Genomic DNA, 24,675 nt, shown 5'->3' on the forward strand with positions numbered 1-24,675 from the left:
GGTTCCCCTTTCTCCACAACCTCGCCAACATGTGTTGTTATCTGTCTTTTGGATGGTAGCGATCCTTACTGATGTAAGATGATATAACATTGTGGTTTTAATTTGCATTTCTCTGATGACGAGTGATGTGGAGCATCTTTTCATGTGTGTGTTCGCCATTTGAATTTTTTCTTGGAGAACTGTCTGTTCAGCTCCTCTGCCAATTTTTTAATTGGATTATTTGCTTTTTGTTTATTGAGGTTCATGAGCTCTTTATATATTTTGGATGTCAAGCCTTTATCAGATCTGCCATTTAATAATATATTCTCCCATAATGTAGGGTACCTTTTTGTTCTATTGATGGTATGCTTTGTTCCATTTGTTCATTTTTGCTTTTGTTTCCCTTGCCCGGTGAGATATGTTCATGAAGAAGTCACTCATGTTTATGTCCAAGAAATTTTATGGGTTTTTTTGGGGAGTTTTATGTTTTCATGACTTACATTCAGGTCTTTGATCCATTTCGAATTTACTTTTGTGTATGGGGTTAGACAGTGATCCAGTTTCATTCTCTTACATGTAGCTGTCCAGTTTTGCCAGCACCATCTGCTAAAGAGACTGTCATTTCCCCATTGTATGTCCATGGATTCTTTATCATATACTAATTGACCATATATGTTTGGGTTAATGTTTGGAGTCTCTATTCTGTTCCACTGGTCTGTGGCTCTGTTCTTGTGCCAGTACCAAATTGTCTTGATTACTGGGGCTTTGTAGTAGAGCTTGAAGTTGGGGAGCCAGATTCCACCCCACTGTATTCTTCCTTCTCAGGATTGCTTTGGGTATTTGGGGTCTTTGGTGGTTACATATGAACTTTTGAACTATTTTTTCCAGTTCGTTGAAGATGTTGTTGGTAATTTGATAGGGATTGCATCAAATCTGTATATTGCTTTGGACAGGATGGCCATTTTGATGATATTAATTCTTCCTAGCCAAGAGCATGGGATGAGTTTCCATTTACTAGTGTCCTCTTTGATTTCTCTTAAGAGTGTCTTGTAGTTTTCAGGGTATAGGTCTTTCACTTCCTTGGTTAGCTTTATTCCTAGGTATTTTATTCTTTTTGATGCAATTGAGAATGGAATTGCTTTCCTGATTTCTCTATTAGTTCATTGTTAGTGTATAGGAAAACCACAGATTTCTGTGTGTTAATTTTGTATCCTGCAACTTTCCTGTATTCCAATATTAGTTCTAGTAGTTTTGGAGTGGAGTCTTTAGGGTTTTTTATGTACAATATCATGTCATCTGCAAATAGTGACAGTTTAACTTCTTCTTTACCAATCTGGATTCCTTGTATTTCTTTGTTTTGTCTAATTGCCATGGCTAGGACCTCCAGCACTATGTTGAATAACAGTGTGGAAAGTGGGCATCCCTGTCTTGTTCCCGATCTCAGAGGAAAAGCTTTCAGCTTCTCACTGTTCAGTATGATGTTGACTGTGGGATTATCATATATATGGCCTTTATTACGTTGAGGTACATGCCCTGTATACCCATTTTGCTGAGAGCTTTTATCATGAATAGATGTTGAATTTTGTCGAATGCTTTTTCAGCATCTATGGAGATGATCATGTGGTTTTTTGTCTTTCTTTTTGCTTCTGTGGTGGATGATGTTGATGGATTTTCGAATGTTGTACCATCCTTTCATCCCTGAGATGAATCCCACTTGGTCATGGTGTATGATCCTCTTGATGTATCTTTGAATTCAGTTTGCTAATATTTTGTTGAGTAATTTTGCATCCACATTCATCAGGGATATTGGTCTGTAGTTTTCTTTTTTGGTGGGGTCTTTGCCTGGTTTTGGTATTAGGGTAATGTTGGCTTCATAGAATGAGTTTGGGAGTATTCCCTCCTGTTCTATTTTTTGGAAAACATTAAGGAGAATAGGTATTATGTCTTCTCTGTATGTCTGATAAAATTCCGAGGTAAATCCATCTGGCCAAAGGATTTCATTCTTGGGTAGTTTTTTGATAACTGCTTCAATTTCTTTGCTGGTAATTGGTTTGTTTAGATTTGTATTTCTTCCTTGGTCAGTCTTGGAAGGTTGTATTTTCCTAAGAAGTTGTCCATTTCTTCTAGGTTTTCCAGCTTATTAGCATATAGGTTTTCATAGTAGTCTCTAATAATTCTTTTTATTTTTATGGGGTCCATCATGATTTTTCCTTTCTCGTTTCTGATTCTGTTGATGTGTGTTGATTCTCTTTTCCTCTTAATAAGTCTGGCTAGAAGCCTATCTACTTTGTTTATTTTCTCAAAGAACCAGGTCTTGGTTTCATTGAATTTTTCTATTGTTTTATTCATCTCTTTTTATTTATTTCTTCTCTGATCTTTATTATGTCCCTCCTTCTGCTGACTTTAGTCCTCATTTGTTCTTCTTTTTCCAATTTCGATAATTGTGACATTTGACTATTCATTTGAGATTGTTCTTCCTTCTTTAAATATTCCTGGATTGCTATATACTTTCCTCTTAAGACTGCTTTTGCTACATCCCACAGAAGTTGAGGCTTTGTGTTGTTGTTGTCATTTGTTTCCATATATTGCTGGATCTCCATTTTAATTTGGTTGTTGATCCACTGATTATTTAGGAGCATGTTGTTAAGCCTCCATAGTGTTTGTGAGCTTTTGTGATTTCTTTGTAAAATTTATTTCTAGTTTTATGCCTTTGTGGTCTGAAAAGTCAGTTGGTAGGATTTCGTTCTTTTCGAATTTACTGAGGCTCTTTTTGTGTCCTAGTATGTTGTCTCTTCTGGAGAATGATCCATGTGCATTTGAGAAGAATGTGTATCCTGTTGCTTTTGGATGTAGAGTTCTATAGATGTCTATTAGGTCCATCTGTTCTAGTGTGTTGTTCAGTGCCTCTGTGTCCTTACTTATTTTCTGCCCAGTGGATCTATCCTTTGGGGTGAGTGGCATGTTGAAGTCTCCTAAAATGAATGCATTGCATTCTAGTTCCTCCTTTAGTTCTGTTAGTATTTGTTTCACATATGTTGGTGCTCCTGTGTTGGGTGCATATATATTTATAATGGTTATATCCTCTTGTTGGACTGAGCCCTTTATCATTATGTAATGTCCTTCTTTATCTCTTGTTACTTTCTTTGTTTTGAAGTCTATTTTGTCTGATACTAGTACTGCAACACCTGCTTTTTTCTCCCTGTTGTTTGCATGGAATATCTTTTTCCATCCCTTGACTTTTAGTCTGTGCATGTCTTTGGGTTTGAGGTGGGTCTCTTGTAAGCAGTATATAGATGGGTCTTGCTTTTTTATCCGTTCTATTACTCTGTGTCTTTTGGTTGGTGAATTCAATCCATTTACATTTAGGGTGATCATTGAAAGATATGTACTTATTGCCATTGGAGGCTTTAGATTCGTGGTTACCAAAGGTTCAAGGTTAGCTTCTTTAGTATCTTACTGCCTAATTTAACTTGCTTATTGAGCTATTATAGACACTGTCTGGTGATTCTTTATTTCTCCCCTTTCTTATTCCTCCTCCTCCATTCTTTATATGTTGGTTATTTTATTCTGTGCTCTTTTGGGTTTCCTTTAACTGCTTTTGTGGGTAGTTGATTTTATTTTTTGCTTTTAGTTAGCATTTGGTTGGTCTGCTTTCTTTGCTGTGATTTCATTTTCTCTGGTGATATTTGTTTAGCCTTAGGAGTGCTCCCATCTAGAGCAATCCCTCTACAATACCCTGTAGAGGTGGGTTTTGGGAGACAAATTCCTTCAACTTTTGCTTGTCTGGGAATTGTTTAATCCATCCTTCATATTTAAATGATAATTGTGCTGGATACAGTATCCTTGGTTCAAGGCCCTTCTGTTTCATTGCATTAAATATATTGTGCCATTCTCTTCTGGCCTGTAAGTTTTCTGTTGAGAAGTCTGATGATAGCCTGATGGGTTTCCCTTTGTAGGTGACCTTTTTCCTCTCTCTAGCTGCCTTTAAAAGTCTGTCCTTGTCCTTGATCTTTGCCATTTTAATTATTATGTGTCTCGGTGTTGTCCTCCTTGGGTCCCTTCTGTTGGGAGTTCTGTGTACTTCCGTGGTCTGAATGATTATTTCCTCCCTTAGTTTGGGGAAGTTTTCAGCAATTATTTCTTCAAAGACACTTTCTATCCCTTTATCTCCCTCTTCTTCTTCTGGCACCCCTATAATGTGAATATTGTTCTGTTTGGATTGGTCACACAGTTCTCTTATTATTGATCCATTCCTGGAGATCCTTTTATCTCTCTTTGCATCAGCTTCTATGTGTTCCTGTTCTCTGGTCTCTAATCCATCAATGGCCTCTTGCATCTTATCCCTTCTGCTTATAAATCCTTCCAGAGATTCTTTCATTTCTGTAATCTCCTCCCGGACGTTATCCCTTAGCTCTTGCATATTTTTCTGCAGCTCCATCAGCATGGTTATGACCTTTATTTTGATTTCTTTTTCAGGGAGATTGGTTATGTCTATCTCCCCAGATTCTTTCTCAGGGGAGGATGTCTGGGTTAGTCTGGTCTGTATCAAATTCTTCTGCCTTTTCATGGCAATAGAGATAGTTTTGGGGAGCTGGAGCATGCGTTGGCTGGGAGAACATCCCTTCTTGCTAGTTGTGGCCTTTCTCTCCTGGGAGAACAGCGACCCCTAGCGGCTTTGCTGGGCAGCTGTGTATAGCTGGTGTTTCTAATTCTTGCCCGGCCTCTGTGGAAGAAGCTCTGCCCTACTGCCTCAGGCTGCTGATCCGCTATGGTGGAGTGGCTTCGGAAGGGAAATGGCGGGAGGCTGTTTATCTCCATGAGAGGCCTCTGAGCTGCACTGCCGCCCAGGGGGTCAGGGTGCCTGGGATTCCCAGCTGCTAGGTTAAGTGTCCCGGGAGGTTTTCATCCAGCTGTGGGGTCCCTGTCCCTTTAAATCTTTCAAAAAGCACTTGCTTTTCTTTCTCCCAGGGGTGCCAGCTGTGCAGACCCACTCACAGGTCTTACTGTCCTGTTTCCCTAGTATCCAGCACCTCACGCACTGTGTGTCTGCACTCTGGTGTGGATGGCTAGGGCTGGGTGTTTAGCAGTCCTGGGCTCCCTCTCCCTCCCAGCTCTGATTCTTCTCCTCCTGCCGGGGAGCTGGGGTGAGGGGCGCTTGGGTCCCGCTGGGCTGGGGCTTGTGTCTTACCCCTTTCTTGAGGCCCCGGGTTCTCGCAGGTGTAGATGTAGCCTGGCTGTATTTTCTGGTCTCTCTTTCAGGGATAGTTGTATTTGTTGAATTTTCAGAAATATATATGATTTTGGGAGGAGATTTCTGCGGCTCTACTCATGCCACCAACTTGGCTCCAGTGTTCTACATTTTTCATTTGCTCCAAGATAGGTATTTAAAGTGAAAAAGAATGTATGCTCCCTAGCTAGAAAGCAAAATATCACCTAGTAGGTGCATTTAAAAAGAAAAAAAAATTCTTGATGCAGTCTTTAAAAAAATCTGTCCCTGTCTCTATCTAATTATATTTTTATTTGACATTCTGGTAAAAAGTTAATATAACAAAGTTGGTTATCAAACATATGTGTGAAATATCTTGTTTGCCATAAAATTACCGATAAAAGGGTATTTATTTCAGTTTTCCAAATACAAAATAGAGCAAAGTTCACTGGACTAATTTATGCTCATGAATATGAAGCCAAGGTTGAATAGAAAGCCCTTGTTCCCATTCTGCCCGGGTTTAGAGGGAGCACACCTCAACATAATAAAGGCCGTACATGACAAACACACAGATAACATACTCGATGGTGAAAAGCTGAAGGCTTTTCTAAGATCAGGAACAAGAAAAGGATGTCTACTTTCACCACTTTTATTCAGCATGGCACTGGAAGTCCTTGCTAAAGCAATCAGACAAGATACAGAGATAAAAAGCATTCCAATTGGTAAGGAAGAAATAAAACTGTCACTATTTGCAGATGATATGGTACTATATATAAAAATCCCTGAAAACTCTAACAAAAAACTATTAGAACTAATAACTGTATTCAACAAAGTTGCAGGATACAAAATTAAAGAAAGAAATCTGTCTCTTTCCTATATACTAACAAAGAACAAGCAGAAAGAGAAATAAGGAAAAACAATTCTATATACAATTCCATCAAAAAGAATAAAATACCTAGGAATAAACTTAACCAAAGAAGTGAAAGACTTGTATTCAGAAAACTGTAAGACAAGGTAAGTTTTCTCATTACTGGAGATTTTAACTTTGATCACGTAATTGAAGTGGGATCTGCTAGGTTTATCAACTGTAAAGTTACTACTTTTCCTTTGGTAACTAATTAATAATCTGGATATAGGTAAACTTGAAGACTGTATTTATTTTTTCTCATGTAATTTTCCCACAACTGCTTTAGCAACCATTGGTTCTTTTTTGCTGAATTAATTTGTATTACAATATTTGTTAAAGTTGCTTTGTGGATATTTTTAACATCTCCCTATATTAAAAAAAAAGTTTTTTTCCTTTCTTTCTGGTACAGTACATTGTTCCAGGTACTTTCTCTATCCCACTGGTAGAATTGGCCATTTCTACAAGGAGACTTGGTTACTTTTAGTGAAGAATGGTATTTAGAAACCAAGATGTTGCCAGGTATGCTCTTTGCTTAGTGTGCTGCACTCTCAATTTCTCAGTGGGTAGGCCTCACAAACTGCTTTCTAAGTAACATTCCTAGCAAAAAGGAGCTCCTTGTAGAAGTGGTTGATTCTAAAACATACAGACACACTTTAACTTCTTTTCTCCTTTCCATAAACATCTACATACATTTTAATGTAGATGTACAACTTAATGTACACCAATACCCAACTATTACCCTAGGGTCATTCCAGTTTTTGCCCCTTTGGTATCTGTAACTTCTCCAAAGGTGAGATAATTATCTGCTATTATACTTTATATATTTACTGATGTTATCCCCACCCTTGCAGAAATTAATCATCCATCAGAGCCCTCCCACCACCTCTTATTTAGACCCCTTGCTACACTGGTCAAGTTCCAACACTCCTATCTTAACTTCATCTAATTTTAATTTTACCTTCCTGCTTCTTTCCCAGAAATCTTTCACAGAATCCTTTCTTTCCTTTTCCTCCAGTGTAGTAAAACTTGAATTGGAGAATAACAGGTTTTTTAGTTACATAGTAATTTGAGTATTATTAGCCTTATAAACTTTAAAATTTTCCTTTTGGTCTTTACAACTAATGACATTACTTTTGAGATATATACTTACATAGCAACAGAAATAAATATCTTTTTAAACTTAATATAAAATTACAGTTATGTATTAGAACTCTACTTGTGAAATGTTTTAAAATATTTTCAAGGAAACCACTTATTTTATCAAAACATACATTATAATAATTTTCTGATAATTCTCTAGTTTTAGAAGACAATAAATCACATTATTCACATTATTCATCATCAGAGCTATGCAAAGTATAAAAAATATAAATTTCCAGATTTCTGGAAATATATATATGTTTTATACCCTCCACGCACACACAAGTACAGAAACAGCTGGATTTCTAGTTAAAATGAATTTTATTCTACATGCTATTATTTATATTCCTTTAAGCTTTAGCAGAAGAACTAGAATGTTTTCATATACATTAAGATGAAACAGTTTTCAACAGAAGTTATATAACCCTAAATTTTCTACTTTCCTTAAAATAAGCTTACTATTTGTATTTTCAAGTTTAGAATTTTAAAATAGATTAATTTTAGTTTACTTTCTCTCAAGATGTATTTTATTTTTAACTCTTTTGACAAGATTCTTTCTTTACATAAAATAAGTTAATTTCTTAACACATGCTTCCTACTTCTTCCATAGGGGGAATTTGTAAAAATGGGGGAATTAGAATCCATGTTTTAAAACAATCTTGATTGTTAAACATATTCTAAGCTTCAGTGTGTATCCGATACAACTATCCAAATTCTGAAGCACTTCATTCTTTCTAATAATAACTTTTATCATGATTTATTAAAATGTAAAAGTTATTTGCTTACAGAAGTATTTCATGGGATCTCAGAAATTATTTTAATTAATTCTGCTACACTTACCAGCCAAAGCAAGAATATACTCTTGAAATCTTGTTCCTATACGGTTTGTGGCTGTGCAATTATATCGTCCAAAGTCACTGTCAGACGTAGGTGCAATCTAAAATTATTATAATAATAAAAATTTTACAATCTTAAAACAATATCATAGGAGTTTAAAAATAGACACTAGTATGCCTAATATCTCCACACATGTTCAATTATTCACAACTCTTTGACATAAATTTTTTTTTCTATGTCAAGTGAGTATTAGATCCTTTTCAAGTGTAATCTATAGACTTATATTTTCTATAGGACTAGGTGATAAGTAGTTTAACCATTAACTTATTAAGTGGGTAAATACCACCATTTTGTTACATCTACTAAATAGAAAAATCATTATACACATACAGAAAGTAGTACACAGTTTGAAAAATATATATCCTGCAATCACTGCTGACATGAACTTGTGAAAAAAAATTTGTACTAAAAGCGTTGTTAACTCTGTTTTCTGTTTTAGCCTAAGAACAGAAAGATCTAAAGTTCAAGAAAGGCTGGAAATATGTCTTTTTTCTCTCTCACTTGTGAGTTTATTAAGCATAAAATATTAAAGAAAAATGAGGACCCATTCTAAAAAAAATATCTTTCCAGGAAGCATTTTGCAAGAAAGTGTTGCCCTTGTGTGGCAATTGCTGTAGACAGGCACATTATCTTGATATCTAATAACAGTATCTTGCTTCCATTTCTGTTCAATTCCTATCATTCTCTTTCAGTTCAGGTGGAAAATAGCTGATCTCAACCCTTACACATTTGAAATCCATAATTAAGTTAACCTTCCAGGATTATATTGCTGAATGTTGGGACTAAACCTGTAATTCTAATGTATCAAAATTCTGAAGTATCGATTCAGAAAAGAGATTTGATGATAGTAATAAATATAATTTTCAATCTCAGTGACTATTATTAAGAGAGAATATGCTTACAACAAGAGTTGCTGTTAATTTCAACTCTATCCCAAAAGGGGAAAAGTGATTTTGTTGTAATGGAACGCTATTAACTAAAAGTGCAATTTTGAGGTCCATTGAAGTTGGTAATTCTGAAAGAGTACAAAAAAGCTGTGTCATTCATTCTCTACTTAGCTGTCCATCTAGGGATAGATCATAAATTTAAGGATTAGAAGCTTGAATAGCTCTTATATAAGTACTCCTAAGTGATTAAATTTTTCATTTTTCCTGCATTCATCTTTTAATAAAACTAATTTAACTTTAAAATAAGTTTACTAGCTAGAAACGAATTTGACAAAAAATATTTCCTTATTCTACAGGCATATGAGAAAGCTATTTGTATATCCCATAGGGAAGAATGTGTGCTGAATCAAAACAATGCAGAGATAGAATGGCCACAACAAATAAATGTCACTATTGCACAACTCCTGAAGATTAATAAAGTAATTTAAGTATAGCCATTTTCATTGGAATGATTTTTAAAAGGCTCAGCTAAGTTTTACTTTTTACTTGTTTCTATTTCTGGGAGTTCACCTATCAGAAGATGAAAGCTATACTATTGTATCTGAAATAAATAATTCTTTAATTATGTTGTATTAAGTACAGAAAATACCCCTAATAGCACAGATAATTTTAAAAAAAGAACAAATCTAGTTATAACCTAGTCAAACCGTGTGTCCTGCAGCATATTTTGTATATTCCAGGAAAGCAAAATGAAAGTAAAATCCAATAGTGGTTTTATACCCAATCCCAATACAAGGAAATAGCAGACAATTTTATCAAAATATGAAATAACATACAACATAGGTATATGATAAAATATTAATTTAAAAATACTTAAATGTTTCAAATATGCCAGTTATTGCTGATTATTAGGAAGTGCTAGGAGTAGCTACTTATGATACCACTTCTTTATATTTTAATATACAGTTAAAATAATACAAGTTTACTTAAGATGCAGGGTTTTGATAGACTATAACAGATCTACAAATGTAATTTTGAACATCAAAATATAAGCTGAAAGTACAATGTTAATAAAGGAGTTTGTTAGTGTTTTTTCTAAAACTTCAAATCTTGATTTCCTCTTTCCATGCATTCATTCCGTTGTGAGAAAATCATTTAACAGTTCACATCTTTACTTAAGACAAGGAACAACAATGCAGATGATCCAAAGCAGAATATTATCCAATCAACCTATTAGAAACTTCCTGCATCATTATTGAAAACTTGGCTGATTACCTCAGGGTAGTGCACAGGAAAAAAAAAGAAAAGTTTGGATGACCTTTACAGATTCATTTATTGGCAGCAACTATAGAGGATTCCCAGAATATTTTGTTAGGTATTAAAATTCATAAACTTAAAAGATTTAATGTATATACTTAATCCAACAAAAAAGAAAATCTTTAAAAATAAAAAAAATCTATTTGTTGATCAATTTGTTAATAATTGTAAACATGACATTTCTGTATTTTATTATCTGTTCTTAAGCATTAGCAATTATGTGACTATTAAAGTTATTTTAAACAGAAAGTAACCATAATTAGTATCCCAAGCAACTATGTATTCTACTAATTCAAAATCAGTAATGTTTATTATTGCCTTTTCTTTCTTTGTTGCTATTGTTATTTTGTTTTACTTTGTCTTTAAGTCGTGTTAATTAACACATCTATATTACTTATTCCGGATTTTAATTTAAAAATAGTATACACAAAAAAAAATGTATGTTCAAGGTCAATGCTTTAACCAACAGGTCACTTGGCTCTGTGAAAACAAAAATTGCTTAATTTTCACTTTGAGGTGGGAAAGAAAGTCATTTAGGCAGAAAATTAAAGAACATGAGAGCTTCATATGAATAAAATATTTATATGTCAGATTTATAGACTCTTGCTTGACATAGAATGGAGAATTATGAGCTATCCCAAGAAGCTGAAAAGTGCAAATGAAATAAAGCAAGGGTTATAAATCAGTCTGTCAATCAAACATGAAGTTAACTACACTGTTATGAACTGAACTGTGTCTTCCCATATAGGTTTTGGTTTCATGTGTTGAAACCCTAACCTTTAATGTGATTATATTTGGAGATAGGGTCTTTAAGGTGGTAATTAAGATTAAGTGAGATCATAAAAGCGGGGCCTGATGTCCTCATAAGATAAGACACCAAAGCTATCTCTGTCTCTCTCTGCAAAGGAAAGACTGTGTGGGTACTCAGCCAGAGGGCACTATCTACAAACCAAGGAGAGAGGTTTCATCAGAAACCAAAGTTTCTGGCACCTTGATCAAGTACTTCTAGCCTCCAGAACTATATGAAAAAAAAAAAAAAAAAGGATTCTGTTGTTTAAGCCACCCAGTCCAAAGTATTTCATTCCAGCAGCCAAAACACACTAATACACTCTCTACAAGTGAAGTAAAGTGTAGCCTCAGTATTTTACTCTGGCTAAGTACCTAAAATTTAGGTAAAGTCTTCCCAGACATCTTTGTGAAACTGACCTCCTGTCAACTTGTCAATAGCTAGTTCTTCTAATACAGTTACAAAGAAACCAATTTAAATTGAAATAGATTAGACAAAGTGGCTTAATTATCAGTTAGCCATCCAAACATTTGGGAGTGATGGCTAAATCTTTCTATCAACCAAATGTTTTACTAAGTCCGATTACCAGGTAGAAGAATCAGTATGGAACCAATGAGACTATCTTTAAGTTAATGCAGTATGGATATCAGATTTTACTTTAAAATACTCATTTAAAAAATGTATGTAAATTGAATTAGTGAGAAAAATGTAGCATCTTTCAGCTACTTTTGAGGAAGAGTCTCAATTGTTCTGAAAGCATCATAAATTGGAGGAGCTGATGATCATTGCCCTGGACACATAAACTTTGGTAATTGATGTACACATGCATAATCTGCCATTATAAATATAAGGCATTGTATTCAAAAACAATTTAAAACCCAGGCCTGTGGCAGTATAAAAATAATCATCTATAATCTTAATTTTATAAAGCAAAATTAAGTGAGGCATTGAACAAGCAAGTCTTGTTTATTCAGGGACTTGTAAATATGTAGCCAGCAGATAGCATTTACACATACCTGCCCAAGGAGAAGGGAACTGTAATCACAGAATCAATGGCTAGTATCAACACTGAAATTAAACTTTTGGTCCTCAATAACTCAAATATTTCTCCTTCCTTCTCCCTATTTTTGTCCTGATATCATCATTTCTTTTGCCAAAAGTAAATTCATGAAAAATAGACTTACTATACATCCACATTTATAAGTAAATAATGAGATGTTAATCATTAATGGACTATAATCCAAATGCACAGAATTTCCCTTGAAGTAAATAAACATGAAATATATATAGTAAGATTTATATGTGCATATATGTTATATAACATGACTATGTTATATTTATATATTAAGATCTTTGAACTATTTTAAATAGTAGATAACTGTAAAAATAATATAATTTACTCACATGCACATGACTTACCTCTAGAATCACCTTCCTCCCTGCACTATACATCTTTAAATTAGTGGTGTTTTTAGCTGGCAAGACTAATTTTTCTCTTCTCCAATGGACTGAGGCTGGTGGATTCGATTTCACATCACAGCTTATATTGATTGGATTTCCTTCCCATGAGTAATAAATTGTTTGGTTTGATACAAACTTGGGAGCATCTGTAAAGCAAGGTAATATAACATTTATAGACCTTTAAGATAATTACTTAATTAGCATAAACTACACTAATTATTACTTGACTATAAAAAGAAGCAATAACAATTGTAATTTCATAAACTTAATATGTAATATCAGAACTCAAGAAACTATGTCATTTGTTTCATCATATAGTTTTACGTTTCAAAGTTGGCCAGTTACTAAAACATGATTCATTAATGCATTAAAGTACAGCATTAGTTATCTTTAATAATCTGGCAAAAATACCCACCCAGTAAATTAATAACTATGTACATATGTATAATGTCTTTCTGAAACAACCCACATTAAAAAGTGAGAGTTAAGGAAAAAAGTGAACAAAATCAGTAGTCTTGTGTCATTTTTAAATCTTGTCTTAGTCATGTAAGTTCTTCTATAACATATTTTGAAGCAAATATGAAATCTAAATTGAAATGGTAGTATCATAGCTAAACAGTTTTTTTACCGAAATAGTTTTTCCAAATTTTTATTAAACCAGAGATGATTTCATTTAAACAAAAATAATCTGAAAATTAATCAGGTCCTATGATGCTCTTTTAATTTTCATACACCTACACTAGACCTCTATAAAAATAGTTGAGAAAATAAACAACACATTTTATAATTAAATTAAGATAACCTAATTGTAAAGACACAAACATGGTTTTATTCTTGCTCTACTCTAGAACTATAATGTAGCCCAAATGTTACTCAATAAAACTCTTTGAGTCTCAATATCTTGACTGTATAATTATTTGAGAGGATTGTTCTACATAAAAGTGTAATCCTAAATTAAGTGGTAGCTAAAGTATTTACTGCTGTTTATACTGATCATTGTTTTTACTATTAGCTATTTGAAACAATATCATTTCATAAATCATCAATTTCAGTTGTCAAACATTTTGTTATACTACACTTAATAAAAATGACATACGAATTTTGTTATATCAATGGATTATATTTTAGATATATAAGAATCATCTGTGACACAAATGAGCAATCATTTAAAATTCTTGTCAAGTTTTACAATGTATGTTTTTAATGCCAATCTCACACAGAAGTATGAAATATTTTTTGAATTATTTCTATATGACAGTAAACTTATGCATTATATTCTAGTTAATCTTTTAGTAACCTTTTGAGGACAGTGTTACCCTATTTTAAACATGAAGGACCTGAACAAGAGATATCAAGCTTATTCTAGTTGTAGGTCTAGGATGTGAACTACCAGGGTCCATTCTATATCCATGCAACCCAGGGACAAAATTGTAATATTCAGTGCTAGCAATATTTCGTTGATGTGGATGGACCCTATCATCTATTATGGAGGGGGATATAATTGGAGCAATTCTTCAGGAAGATAAAGAGCCTTAAAAGGTTTATAATCTTGATTCTTCAATCCAGTCTCCAGAAAAAGTAAATAGAAATATTATCAAAGGTTTATATAAAGACTTTCAGTGCATTGTTATTTTAATAACAAAAACTCAAAATAACTTAGTGTCCCACAAAAGAAGATTGTCTAAATAATACAGACACATGTTGGCACTTAGGTGTGTTAAATATTACACACACAAATCTACCTGTAGTTTTTTTCTCAGCTTGCAGTGTGCCTGCCTTTCTCTTTACCTAGCTGTGTTCAAAACTAAGCTCTGTGCTTCCTAAACACGGCCTTTCTACAACCTTCAATTGTGGTGAGTTTCCCCACTTTGTGCTCCCACAGATTCTATATTCCCCTCAGCATGGTCATAGGCATTGGAAGAATCTATTTGATTGTTTCTCCACCAAGTGATCTGAACCTTATGGGTTAAGATGTGTGGTCACAATATACACCTGATGACTTACACAGTATAAAATGCTTACTTGGTCCTCAAAAATGGTACATCCAATTTACTAGAAATTAAACAGTCAACTAATTTTTCAATCTAACATTTCAGTTAAATTGAACAGAAGGTATTTTCAAGGAGAAAAGAAAAAAAAATTTTTTCAAGGCCCGAAAAGAGTAAGTGAAAAATATGAGAGTATAATTAATTCAGGGAGCAACTATAAGAGAAGCAAAACTTTCCTATATTCAGTCAAAATCTGTTTATATCTCTATGTATTTCCAGCTCTATCTAAAAAAATATCTTATTACTGTTTAATACATGTGACATATAATCAGAGCCTTATACTATTCTAGAAAGATGCTTATGGACAATTCATTTGTATATAAACATAGCCCAATATAAAATCATACATGCTAATAGAATTATTAATAGTTGACTCACAGTGTACTCTGTCCACAATATGGCATCTGTGTGTGTATTATATTATTATAATTTAAATACAAACTTAGGGCAAGATTTGGTTTTTCTATAAAAGCAAGCAATCGCCACTAATTGCTGCCTGATGATCTCAGTGGGAATTTAATTCGGAATCACTAATGTTGAATACAAATGCGCTACTGGCAATACGAGGAATCCTGAAAGCCACATTAAAAAATGTATTTGTGGCATGAGGTAAGAAAATATTACTAATTCCCAACTACAATAAAAAAGAATCTAATTTCCTCAACATTATATTCTTTGTAAATATAAAAACAGTAGCAAGGCCGCAATATAACGGTCACAAGATAAGCATGTTAATGAAATCAGATAATTGGTGTTGGGCTATTGTTTGAAGAAAGATGTAATCTAACCTAACAGAGGCAAAATGTGAAGACTTCAGGGTAAAAAAAAGTAGTCATATTTCATGTTGATGAATAAAATATTGTAGTTTTCAGAAAATTAAGCCTTTTTGAAAAATAAGCCTTTCACATCATAAAGGCTTCAAAAATTGTACAAAGGAAATAAATTTGACAGAAAGAGAGAAAGGAAAGCAGGGGAAGGAGAAAGAGAAAGTCATATTGCATAAGCAGAACTGAGGGAAGACCAGAATTGATTATATATATTTATATATGTACTAAAATATAAATATTTATATAAAAAGATAGGCATGGACAAATTTTCACCTTGAAGTTGCATTCTTTGCCCAGGTTTTGTGCCCCATATTCCATGCAAGGGGAAAATGAATTCCCAACTACATGGATTATAAAGTTATATGGAAACATTTCTTAATGCATCATGTTCCTCAAATCCTAGTAAATTCCAAATTAAAATATTATTCCACAGATTACAATGAACAGACATAACTTTATTGGGAGAACAAATTTTTACCTGAGTGGAGTAGAGAAAAAAATTCAGAGCAACCCAAATACTAACAAGATGGAAATATGTCATTCACTGGATGGAAAGGTGCAGCTATCCTTTCCTAGAGTGTGTGGTAACATGAGAACCAGCAAAAGTGGCAAAAATGCTCTCCTTGACCAAACTGTAGTCAGGCTTCTAGAAACCTTTTTTCAGACTAGGCCTTGTCCTGAAGCCCTCACTGTCCCTGGTCTGCCTTGAATAAAGAATCCTACAAAGTCAGTTTAATGAGAATACTTCCGCCCTTGATATATGATTATCTTTGATATCTGATCAAGTTCCTTATTACCCACCCTTAATATCTATGTCCATGGCCTGCTTTTAGGAAGAATTCTATTAGGCCAATTTAGCAAGATTCACATTATCCTTGTAATTTAATCAAGTTCCTCGTAGTGATTTTCCATCCACTGACTCATGTCACTCTGCTCATTGGCTATAAATCCCCACTTGTCCTTGTATTCAGAGTTGAGTTCAATCTTTTTCCCCTATTGCAACAGTCTTGACCCCTATTGCAATAGACTTGAATGAAGTCTTCCTTACCATTTTAAACAAATATCAAAATAATTTCTGTTTGATGAAAGAAAGGGTACTCCCAAAAAATATTTAAGAGGAATACTCATTTCTCTTTCTTTAAGAGGGAATGGCAAAGATAGATCTGAAGCAAATATAGATAAGAACTATTGGATTATTTTCTGTAGTCTTGTATATTGAAGTGTTAGAGTTAAACATTTTAAAAACATCAATCACAGACAAATTAAATTTATCACAATCAGACTTTCAGAAAGTGAAGGATATGAGATTTAAACCCAACTGTGTGACTTCACCAAGTTTTCATTACATTAAGAGGCAATCTTTGCATTTATAGTATTTACCTATGAACAAAATTAAACTTGCAACATTTTTATGCCCGTGGTCATTTTAAGGTCTGCAGAACTAGAGAGATTTCACTAGAATCTAATATCTGGAAAGAAACATGAGAGTCATCTACAAATCTTTATTCTATATATGAGAAACCTTGTTTTGGGATATTTGGGAAGGTGGTAGCAGAGTCAAGACCACAATTTCTGGCTCTTTATGTCCATCTCATGAAACCATACTGCTCTGCCAGTCCTTCTATTAATAACTATAAATACATTCTCAGGCAGTTGTTCCTACATATCACTAACAGTGCCACTCCACACTGGAATTAATGTTTGAAATAATTATACCAAGTAATCAAGGAAGTATATTCTATACATGGTATTTAAACAATAAATTAATATATAATACATATATAATACAGGTTAGAAGGAATTCGTTGAAAAGGAGTGCAAATTTGTACACTGATTTATTTCCAGGTGATGCCAATAAAAAGAGATATTTAAAATCAGCACCACCTTTCCAATTTCTATCCTGATGTATAAGCAACTAAGATGTAAGAAGAAATGTGTTCTGGGGCATGCCAGTCATTTTCACACTAAGGAGTTCACAGCCAGAACCATGCCTTAGCAACATATCCTTGCATAAAGAGATAAAAACTCAGGAAAATAAATCTCACATGAGGAAAAGAACTAAAACTGGAGGGCCAAGGAAGAGAAAGAAGGAGAAGGAAAGGGAGGAGACGTGGGAAGAAATAGGAAGAAAAGAAGGAAAACAAGAATAAGGACAAGAAGACAATAACACATATTTTGCTTTGTGGCAGAATTTACAGCTTACAGGTATTTCCTGATTTCATCCTTTGTTATCCGCTGGGTATTAGGGATCAAATGTTGTACATGAAAAACAAGATGTCTCCACCATCTTGGAGTTTTACTCTATTGTATATTTCCTTTCAAGTTTACTTATTTTATAACTCAAGGTAACTTGGGACAACTCACAAATAAACTTTCATCATTTTCAGCATCAAGACACAAAACACTAAAATAATAAACTATAGGTTTATCTAATATTTTAAACAGAGAGATAAGTTAACCCATTGTTTCAATATCAGAAAGTCAAAGATAATCCCCTAGATTCTGGTCTGAAACTTCAGTACACCTTCCATTTTGAATTAATAAGAAATACTAATGTTGTATATAAAATTTATTTGGTTACTATTTATTTATAAGATTTTTGTTTCAAAAGTAATTTCAGAATTGTGCTGTCTAGCTCTCTGGTGACTAAGAAATTATGAATATGCTCATAGAACTTTTGCTCTTGATCATGACAAAGTGAACTATTACATTTAAAAATGTAACCCTTTGATAAAGGTTGAATCACGATTCCACCTATCAATAAAGAATAAATTTAATCCCTAAGTGGCATATTTATTAATAACTTAAAATATAATAATTGCATTTTAAAACACTTTTTAAATTATATTTTTTATTTAAAAATACATTTACCATATAACTTTTACTTCAGGAAAATTCCTAGGAATTTCTCAAATTGAGCCTAGTATTCAACCTCTTATTAGGATATTTATGAAGAAATTAGGTTGTTATCTGTTTTCAAATCACTGTTGAAACACTGAGACAAAAACATGTTACAGTGTTTCCACCATTGTTAATCCTAACATGCTAGGCATTCACTATTTGAGTATGGTATTTTCATATCTGAAACTAGTCATCATAATTCACAGATTTTTTTAATATTAATATATATATTTTGAGTATGTATGCTTCTAATATAAGAATATTCCAGAAAATAAGTGAAGACTAAGAGGGTTTTCTTTCTAAAAATATTCATGGGAGATAGAAAAAATACTAAACATAACTGCACAAATATCTATATTTGTTAAATACTGGTACCTTTCAGGGAATTGCCAGTTACCTTTTTTATTTGTTGAGAGACATTAATTATTTGGAATTAAAGCCTAAGTGGCTTCATTTACCTTTTTAAAAAATTAAGTCACTTAATATGAGGTAATATGCTTGACAGTTAAAAAAAAACAGCTTATGCTTTTTTCTTGTGTAAAGAGCAAAAATCATTTTCAATTCTGACAGCATTGTGGTATATATATTGTACTTAATCCCTTAAACAGTGATTTGATTTTCATTTGAATTTCTAAATTAAATCCAAGTTACCATGAAAAAGGTGATATAGTCTATTTTATTTATATACTTCACTTCTGCAATAACTTTTTTAAGAATTATGTTCTACAAAATATTGTGAATAATTAACATTTTGATTATGTATTCATTATATTTGGTTTGATATTTTAGCTAATGCTTATTTATTTTTCCATTTATTCATCATATCCAATCATGAATATTCCATCATCCATTCCAATCACTGCCATCATAGGGCACTTTACCAAGCAAAATATCACTATTTCCAGAACCATAATGATTGAATCAATTGCGCATCTCTAGTCAAAATATTATCAAAGTTCATGTCTACTGACACTAAGCCATTAGCAAATGCTGAATATAATTGTTTAGGTATAAAAGTTTCACCACCTTGACTACACATCAAAGTCATATGTTGAGTTTGTGATGGAAAAAATCAGACATCTAAGGCCTCCTTTTAAAGTTTTATATAAACCCCTTGGGGTAATGTTAATTATTGCATGTTTACAAAAGTCTCTGCTTGATAATTTACTATACACACACATGTATTTAAATGCAAATATATGTATTATTACATATATACACATACACAATGAAAATGAAGAATAATCTTTAATAAATATCATTTTAATAGTTTAATATCTTTAAAAGTGGAGAATGTATGAGAGAAAACAATATGAGGTCTTGGTGGTGAAAATAGTAGGCTTCTATATTTTCTATCTAATGGTCTTATGATTAAAAATGTGTATATTACCGCATAGACTGTAAGAAGTGAAATATATAAAACTGCACATAAAGTGAATACCGACAGTAAAAACCAAGGAACTATATTCTCTTAGCTCTTATCTCAACAGAAAGAACTTCAAAGAGAAATTACTTAGATTTAATTAAGAGTCAGATGCATATGCAGAAGGCTGAAATAGATCATTTCAACAGTACTTATATCCACGACTTTGAGTAAATCTCTGATTTAAAGAAGAAACAGACTAGTGTGCCAGGATCTGAGTTTGTCAGTTCCTCAAAGTTAGGATCAGGAAAAGCATATTCCAGGCATACCAGGAGACTTTAAAGAAACTTTTTAAACTGCCCTTAGACTTGGTTCCAAGTTACTCCTGATTTGATAAGTGCCCTTTTTTATTTCTTTCCTTATTGCCGAGCCAGAATTGAATGTGCAGCTGGCACTTATCATTGCGTTTCTGTCACTGCGCAAGACTCCCCGAGTTGATTATTTGCTTAATACAAGCTTTTCACTTCCTCTTGTCATATCCTCTCAGGTTCTGAAGTCTTTTTTCTAAACGTGGTTCATTTGTGGATGGCACCTGTTACCCGAGTAAAGTCTTACTTCTTGCTGAGTGCTGACCTGGATTCTGAATTCTGCCTGCTCATGAGCAAGCCGACGCTAATCACAAAACACAGAATAGACTCTGGGAACCAAGGTATACAAATTTTTTATCTGAATTTCCACAGGTTCATGAATAACAGAATCAGGCAATTCGCTGTACAAACTCACTATATTCTACCCATTTTGTGAATGACATTGAAAAGCATTATTAGGTAAAATATATCATCAATGAAAAATAAGTTTCAGTTTTTTAAAAGCATATTGATAATATAATATGTATTGTGCTTGTAAAATATAATTAGGATTACAGCATATTTCTCTTGCACACTCTCCAAATAATTTACACACTACCAGGAAATAGTCCTCTTTTCTAGTCAGCATAGTCTGTGGTATCAAATTTTCAAATTTTTTTCTTTAATATTAGATTTTAAAAACCCACAATTAATGGCAATAATTGCTTTAATGTATAACAGAATATTCTGTTATAAAAGCTCTGTCATTCATTCCTCACCAACAAATTCCAGTATATTTATAACATTCACTTCTCTTGATTACCACTATTATATTGCTGTGCAGGCCATCATCATTACATGGTCAATTTTAGAAGCCTTGTCTTTATTGGCCTACCAGTGTTTAATTTGTTCAGTCCATTCTAAAAGATTCTCTTCACACCTCTTAAAAAAAAAAAAACTTTTATGATGATTTATAAAGTTCTGCATTAGCTGTGACCGTGTCCCCATTTGGGTGAACTTTGCTCCTTAAACCCTAACCATCCCTAACCCTTTGCTGATTTCAGCCTTTTGCACTTAGCTGTCCCATCTGCCTAATCACTTTTTTATATACTTCATCTTAACATAGCTGTGTGTTTCCATCACCTTAATTAAAACATATTTCATGAGAGCAGGGAAGAAGCTGCCTTTCTCACAATTCTGTACAACACCTGAATTTATATTTGACACTCAGTAAATAACAGTTAAGGAATGAATGAAAGAAAACACAGGATAAGTAAATATTCTTGATATTGTCACAACACTAACAGGGTAGGAAAGGTATATTGGCATTGTTCGACTTTCATAAATTCACAGAATTTAGGAACTTCAATCTGGCGTCAATTCCACAGAAATACACTGCCTCTTATAGACATTATTTTGCCTCTGATTATTGCCTCTGATTATTTTGCTAAGAAGCCAGCCCCTACATTATAATTAGCACTCACAGTATAGGCAGGCCACAGAGAAGGCAGTATAGCGTGGAGAATACAAGCAATGACTCTATAGCACCTTACTACGCTGACGGACAGTGACTGCAATGGGGTCGGGGGGGTACTTGATAATATGGGTGAATATTGCTCAAGTGAAAATTTCATAAGATTGTATATCAATGATATCTTAATTAAAAAAAAAAAGAAGCCAGCCCCTTAAATTAGCTAGGAATTGACCGCACATTTTTAAAAATATGTAAAATACCTTGATACTTCTTTTCAGTTGTTGAATTTTCTCATTTGATTTTTGCTGAGGGAAGCTACCAAGGGAGTAAAAACTAATATGTCCTTTGGCACCTTTGGAGGATAATTCAATTAATAATTTCATAGATCCATTTCTACTGTATGTTCACTCATACACAGAATCAGCTATGGCAATTAACAGGATTCAGTTAATGTGTCCTGGGAATTCTAATGGTTACATGGAATACTAAATTACATGTGTGCTCACTGCCAATTAATCATATCACTGGATGTGTATTTTCTGTACTAAATTTGAACAGCCAAGTTATGCATAAATCTTAGCATATTTTATGACTCTGGAGTCATAAAATCATTTATTTTGAGATATGCCAATGTGTGTCTCCTTAGCACACACTGGCTTTCTCTTTAATTTGACTTTTATTAGTGATGCTAGTATTACTGATCATAAGAGATGTTTGATTATAAGTAAGGTGAATCATTCTTCTTTCTCTTGTCCTAATATCTCTCCTCCTTGAATCATACAGATACTAATAGAAGAATTGTACTACTTATGGTTATTTTTGCCTCTATTGTTGCCTTATTTAATTGAATTTTCAATAAATAGTTATAGTATTTTAAAGATCGCATCATTATTATTATTATTATGCCCAATTTTACACATAAATTTAAGAAACAAAGCCTAAGTGAATCTTGTTCATAACAATTTCTGAGTTATCAAAAGAATTATTGATCATACAGATATAGCATTGATATAATTGTTTTATAAGAACACTGTTAGTATTTTCAGAACCTGAATTATCAGTAGCACATTATGTAACTTATGTAATTTCTGCTTATTGATGTCAAGCAACTTTCACTATGATTAAAATTGAAAACTACATCAGGTAAAATGTAATTTTTTTAAGTCTAGTGATTTAGTTTGAGGTCCAGATCATTAATTTTACATATGATAAAAATACGTTCACAAATTTTATTCATTTCTTAAACTTCCCAGGTCTATCAAACATGATGACTTTAAAAAAAGTAAATTAAAACATTTCCACTATTATATCTTAAAGTGCATGGTTGTGCATTCTACAAGGTTGCTTATTAGATGCATGGGGCACCATATGGGTCACAGTTATGGGAAACAAACAAGAAAATTCTATTACATATGCCTAACAGCAACAACAATATTAGTAATGATAATAATGCTGATAGCTAACATGCTGCTTAGAACCTGTCAGTATTTAAATTAAGCACGTTGGGTAAATAGCAAATGTAAATGAAACTGAATTACATTTGATAATATTATTATCAGTATTTTACCTCTATATATATTGCCTCTTAATTGAAAGTCTGAAATGTAGGGAACTTTTCTATACCCTTTTAAGTTCCTTGACTGAAAAGTGGTAACAAATAGTCACATACTGATAACTTTCAAGTAACCATAGTATTATTTCACTGGACTTAGATCACAGTTTCTCTAATTATTGTTTATGTTGGCATATATATTATATTTTAATGTGCATTGATTAGAATAATTTTTTAATTTAAAAGGTGACAAACTATCATCAAAATTTAATTATTTTAATATAAAAGAGCAAAATAATTTTAACCAGATGGAATAAACAAACAATGCAAATTATAATTAGAAATGAATGATATGAAGAACATTTTGAAATCCTTGCAGCATTGTAAACCAAAACAGAAAATGCAGAACTTCTCCTGAAATAATAGTTTATTGACGTGGGTCTCCCCTTTTAGACAGCAATATTTTAATCTAAAAATGTGTATTCTTTATTTTTCTTTTCCCTGCCTCGCATATCTAGCATATAGAAAGCATTAAATAAATAATTACTTAATTAATGAATATGACAATAAATATAAAGACTGTCTCTATACTATTATTTACAACATTTGTACTACAAATAATCAAATTTTATAATAATATTAATGGGTTTAAAAATCAGAGAAATTAAAAGTAAGAAATGTAGTCTGAATGAAAAACTCCATATAACAAAAGCTTAATCAAGAATGCCTTCTTTTTGTGTTTATTTTAAAATGTTTGATTATCAATTTGATTAAATATGTAATCAAGAGTTTCTCAGTCACCTACTATTTTAATTCAGCCAAGTGGAATAATCTATGAAAGTACTTTTGATTTTGCTGTCCCTAATTAAAACTCTAGAAAAAACAAAATAAAGATTTAAGGATATGAATTACATACAAAATATCTTTGCAATTTCCTAGGGAGCTTTTGGAAAATCACAAGTATATTTTCTGTTTTTTTTTTTAAATTTTCACTTCAGAGAAAAAAAGAGATATTAGAAATAATTAGGTTTTCTCTGTGGTTATTACATTATAGTGGAAAAGTTTCTACTCATACAGGAAAATACATTTAATTGTGCAAAATCAAAGAAAGTTAAATAAAATTAAAAAATAAATGTTCACATATGCAAATGAAGTTATTACCTTGACATATTTGGATATGATGTGGAATTTCTACATATCTGATTCTTATTACTGGATAAAGATCAGAATTCAAGTTCTTTTAAAAATAACATAAGTAACATAATGAGAAATGTTGCTCAGGGCAAGAAAAATGTTTCAATCAATTGTTTTAGCACTGATAATTCTAGAGTATTGGGAACAAAAATTATTCACATTATGAAGTTTGAGAAAATCACGGAAAAAAATACAAGTATGAAAACATAAGATACGGTTTATGGTCTTGGGCTTTTATCATATTGGGTAGTGGTAACTGCTCTTAGAAGATTTTTTTACAGGCCCAAGAAAAATCAAAGATTTTCTTAACAAATAGGATTATCATTGAATTACTTATATCTAACAGGTAATATTTGAAATCCTCCTACCTATGAAATTTTAAGAAAGC

The 24,675-nt window shown here is 32.6% G+C and overlaps 1 protein-coding gene across 3 annotated transcripts in view; it reads right to left on the minus strand.

Moving 5' to 3' along the window:
* The window catches only part of NCAM2 (neural cell adhesion molecule 2), a 504,953-nt gene that overhangs the window by 89,958 nt on the left and 390,320 nt on the right, over positions 1-24,675 (minus strand). For all 3 annotated transcript variants that reach the window (XM_036881527.2, XM_057501625.1, XM_036881529.2), the window contains 2 exons: positions 12,540-12,727; positions 8,073-8,169 (listed from right to left, as the gene is read on the minus strand). In XM_036881527.2, coding sequence (XP_036737422.1) covers positions 8,073-8,169; positions 12,540-12,727 — 285 coding nt within the window. The remainder of the gene's footprint in view (positions 1-8,072; positions 8,170-12,539; positions 12,728-24,675) is intronic.

Source organism: Manis pentadactyla, chromosome 1, assembly GCF_030020395.1.
Source record: "Manis pentadactyla isolate mManPen7 chromosome 1, mManPen7.hap1, whole genome shotgun sequence".
Classification (NCBI taxonomy): domain Eukaryota; kingdom Metazoa; phylum Chordata; class Mammalia; order Pholidota; family Manidae; genus Manis; species Manis pentadactyla.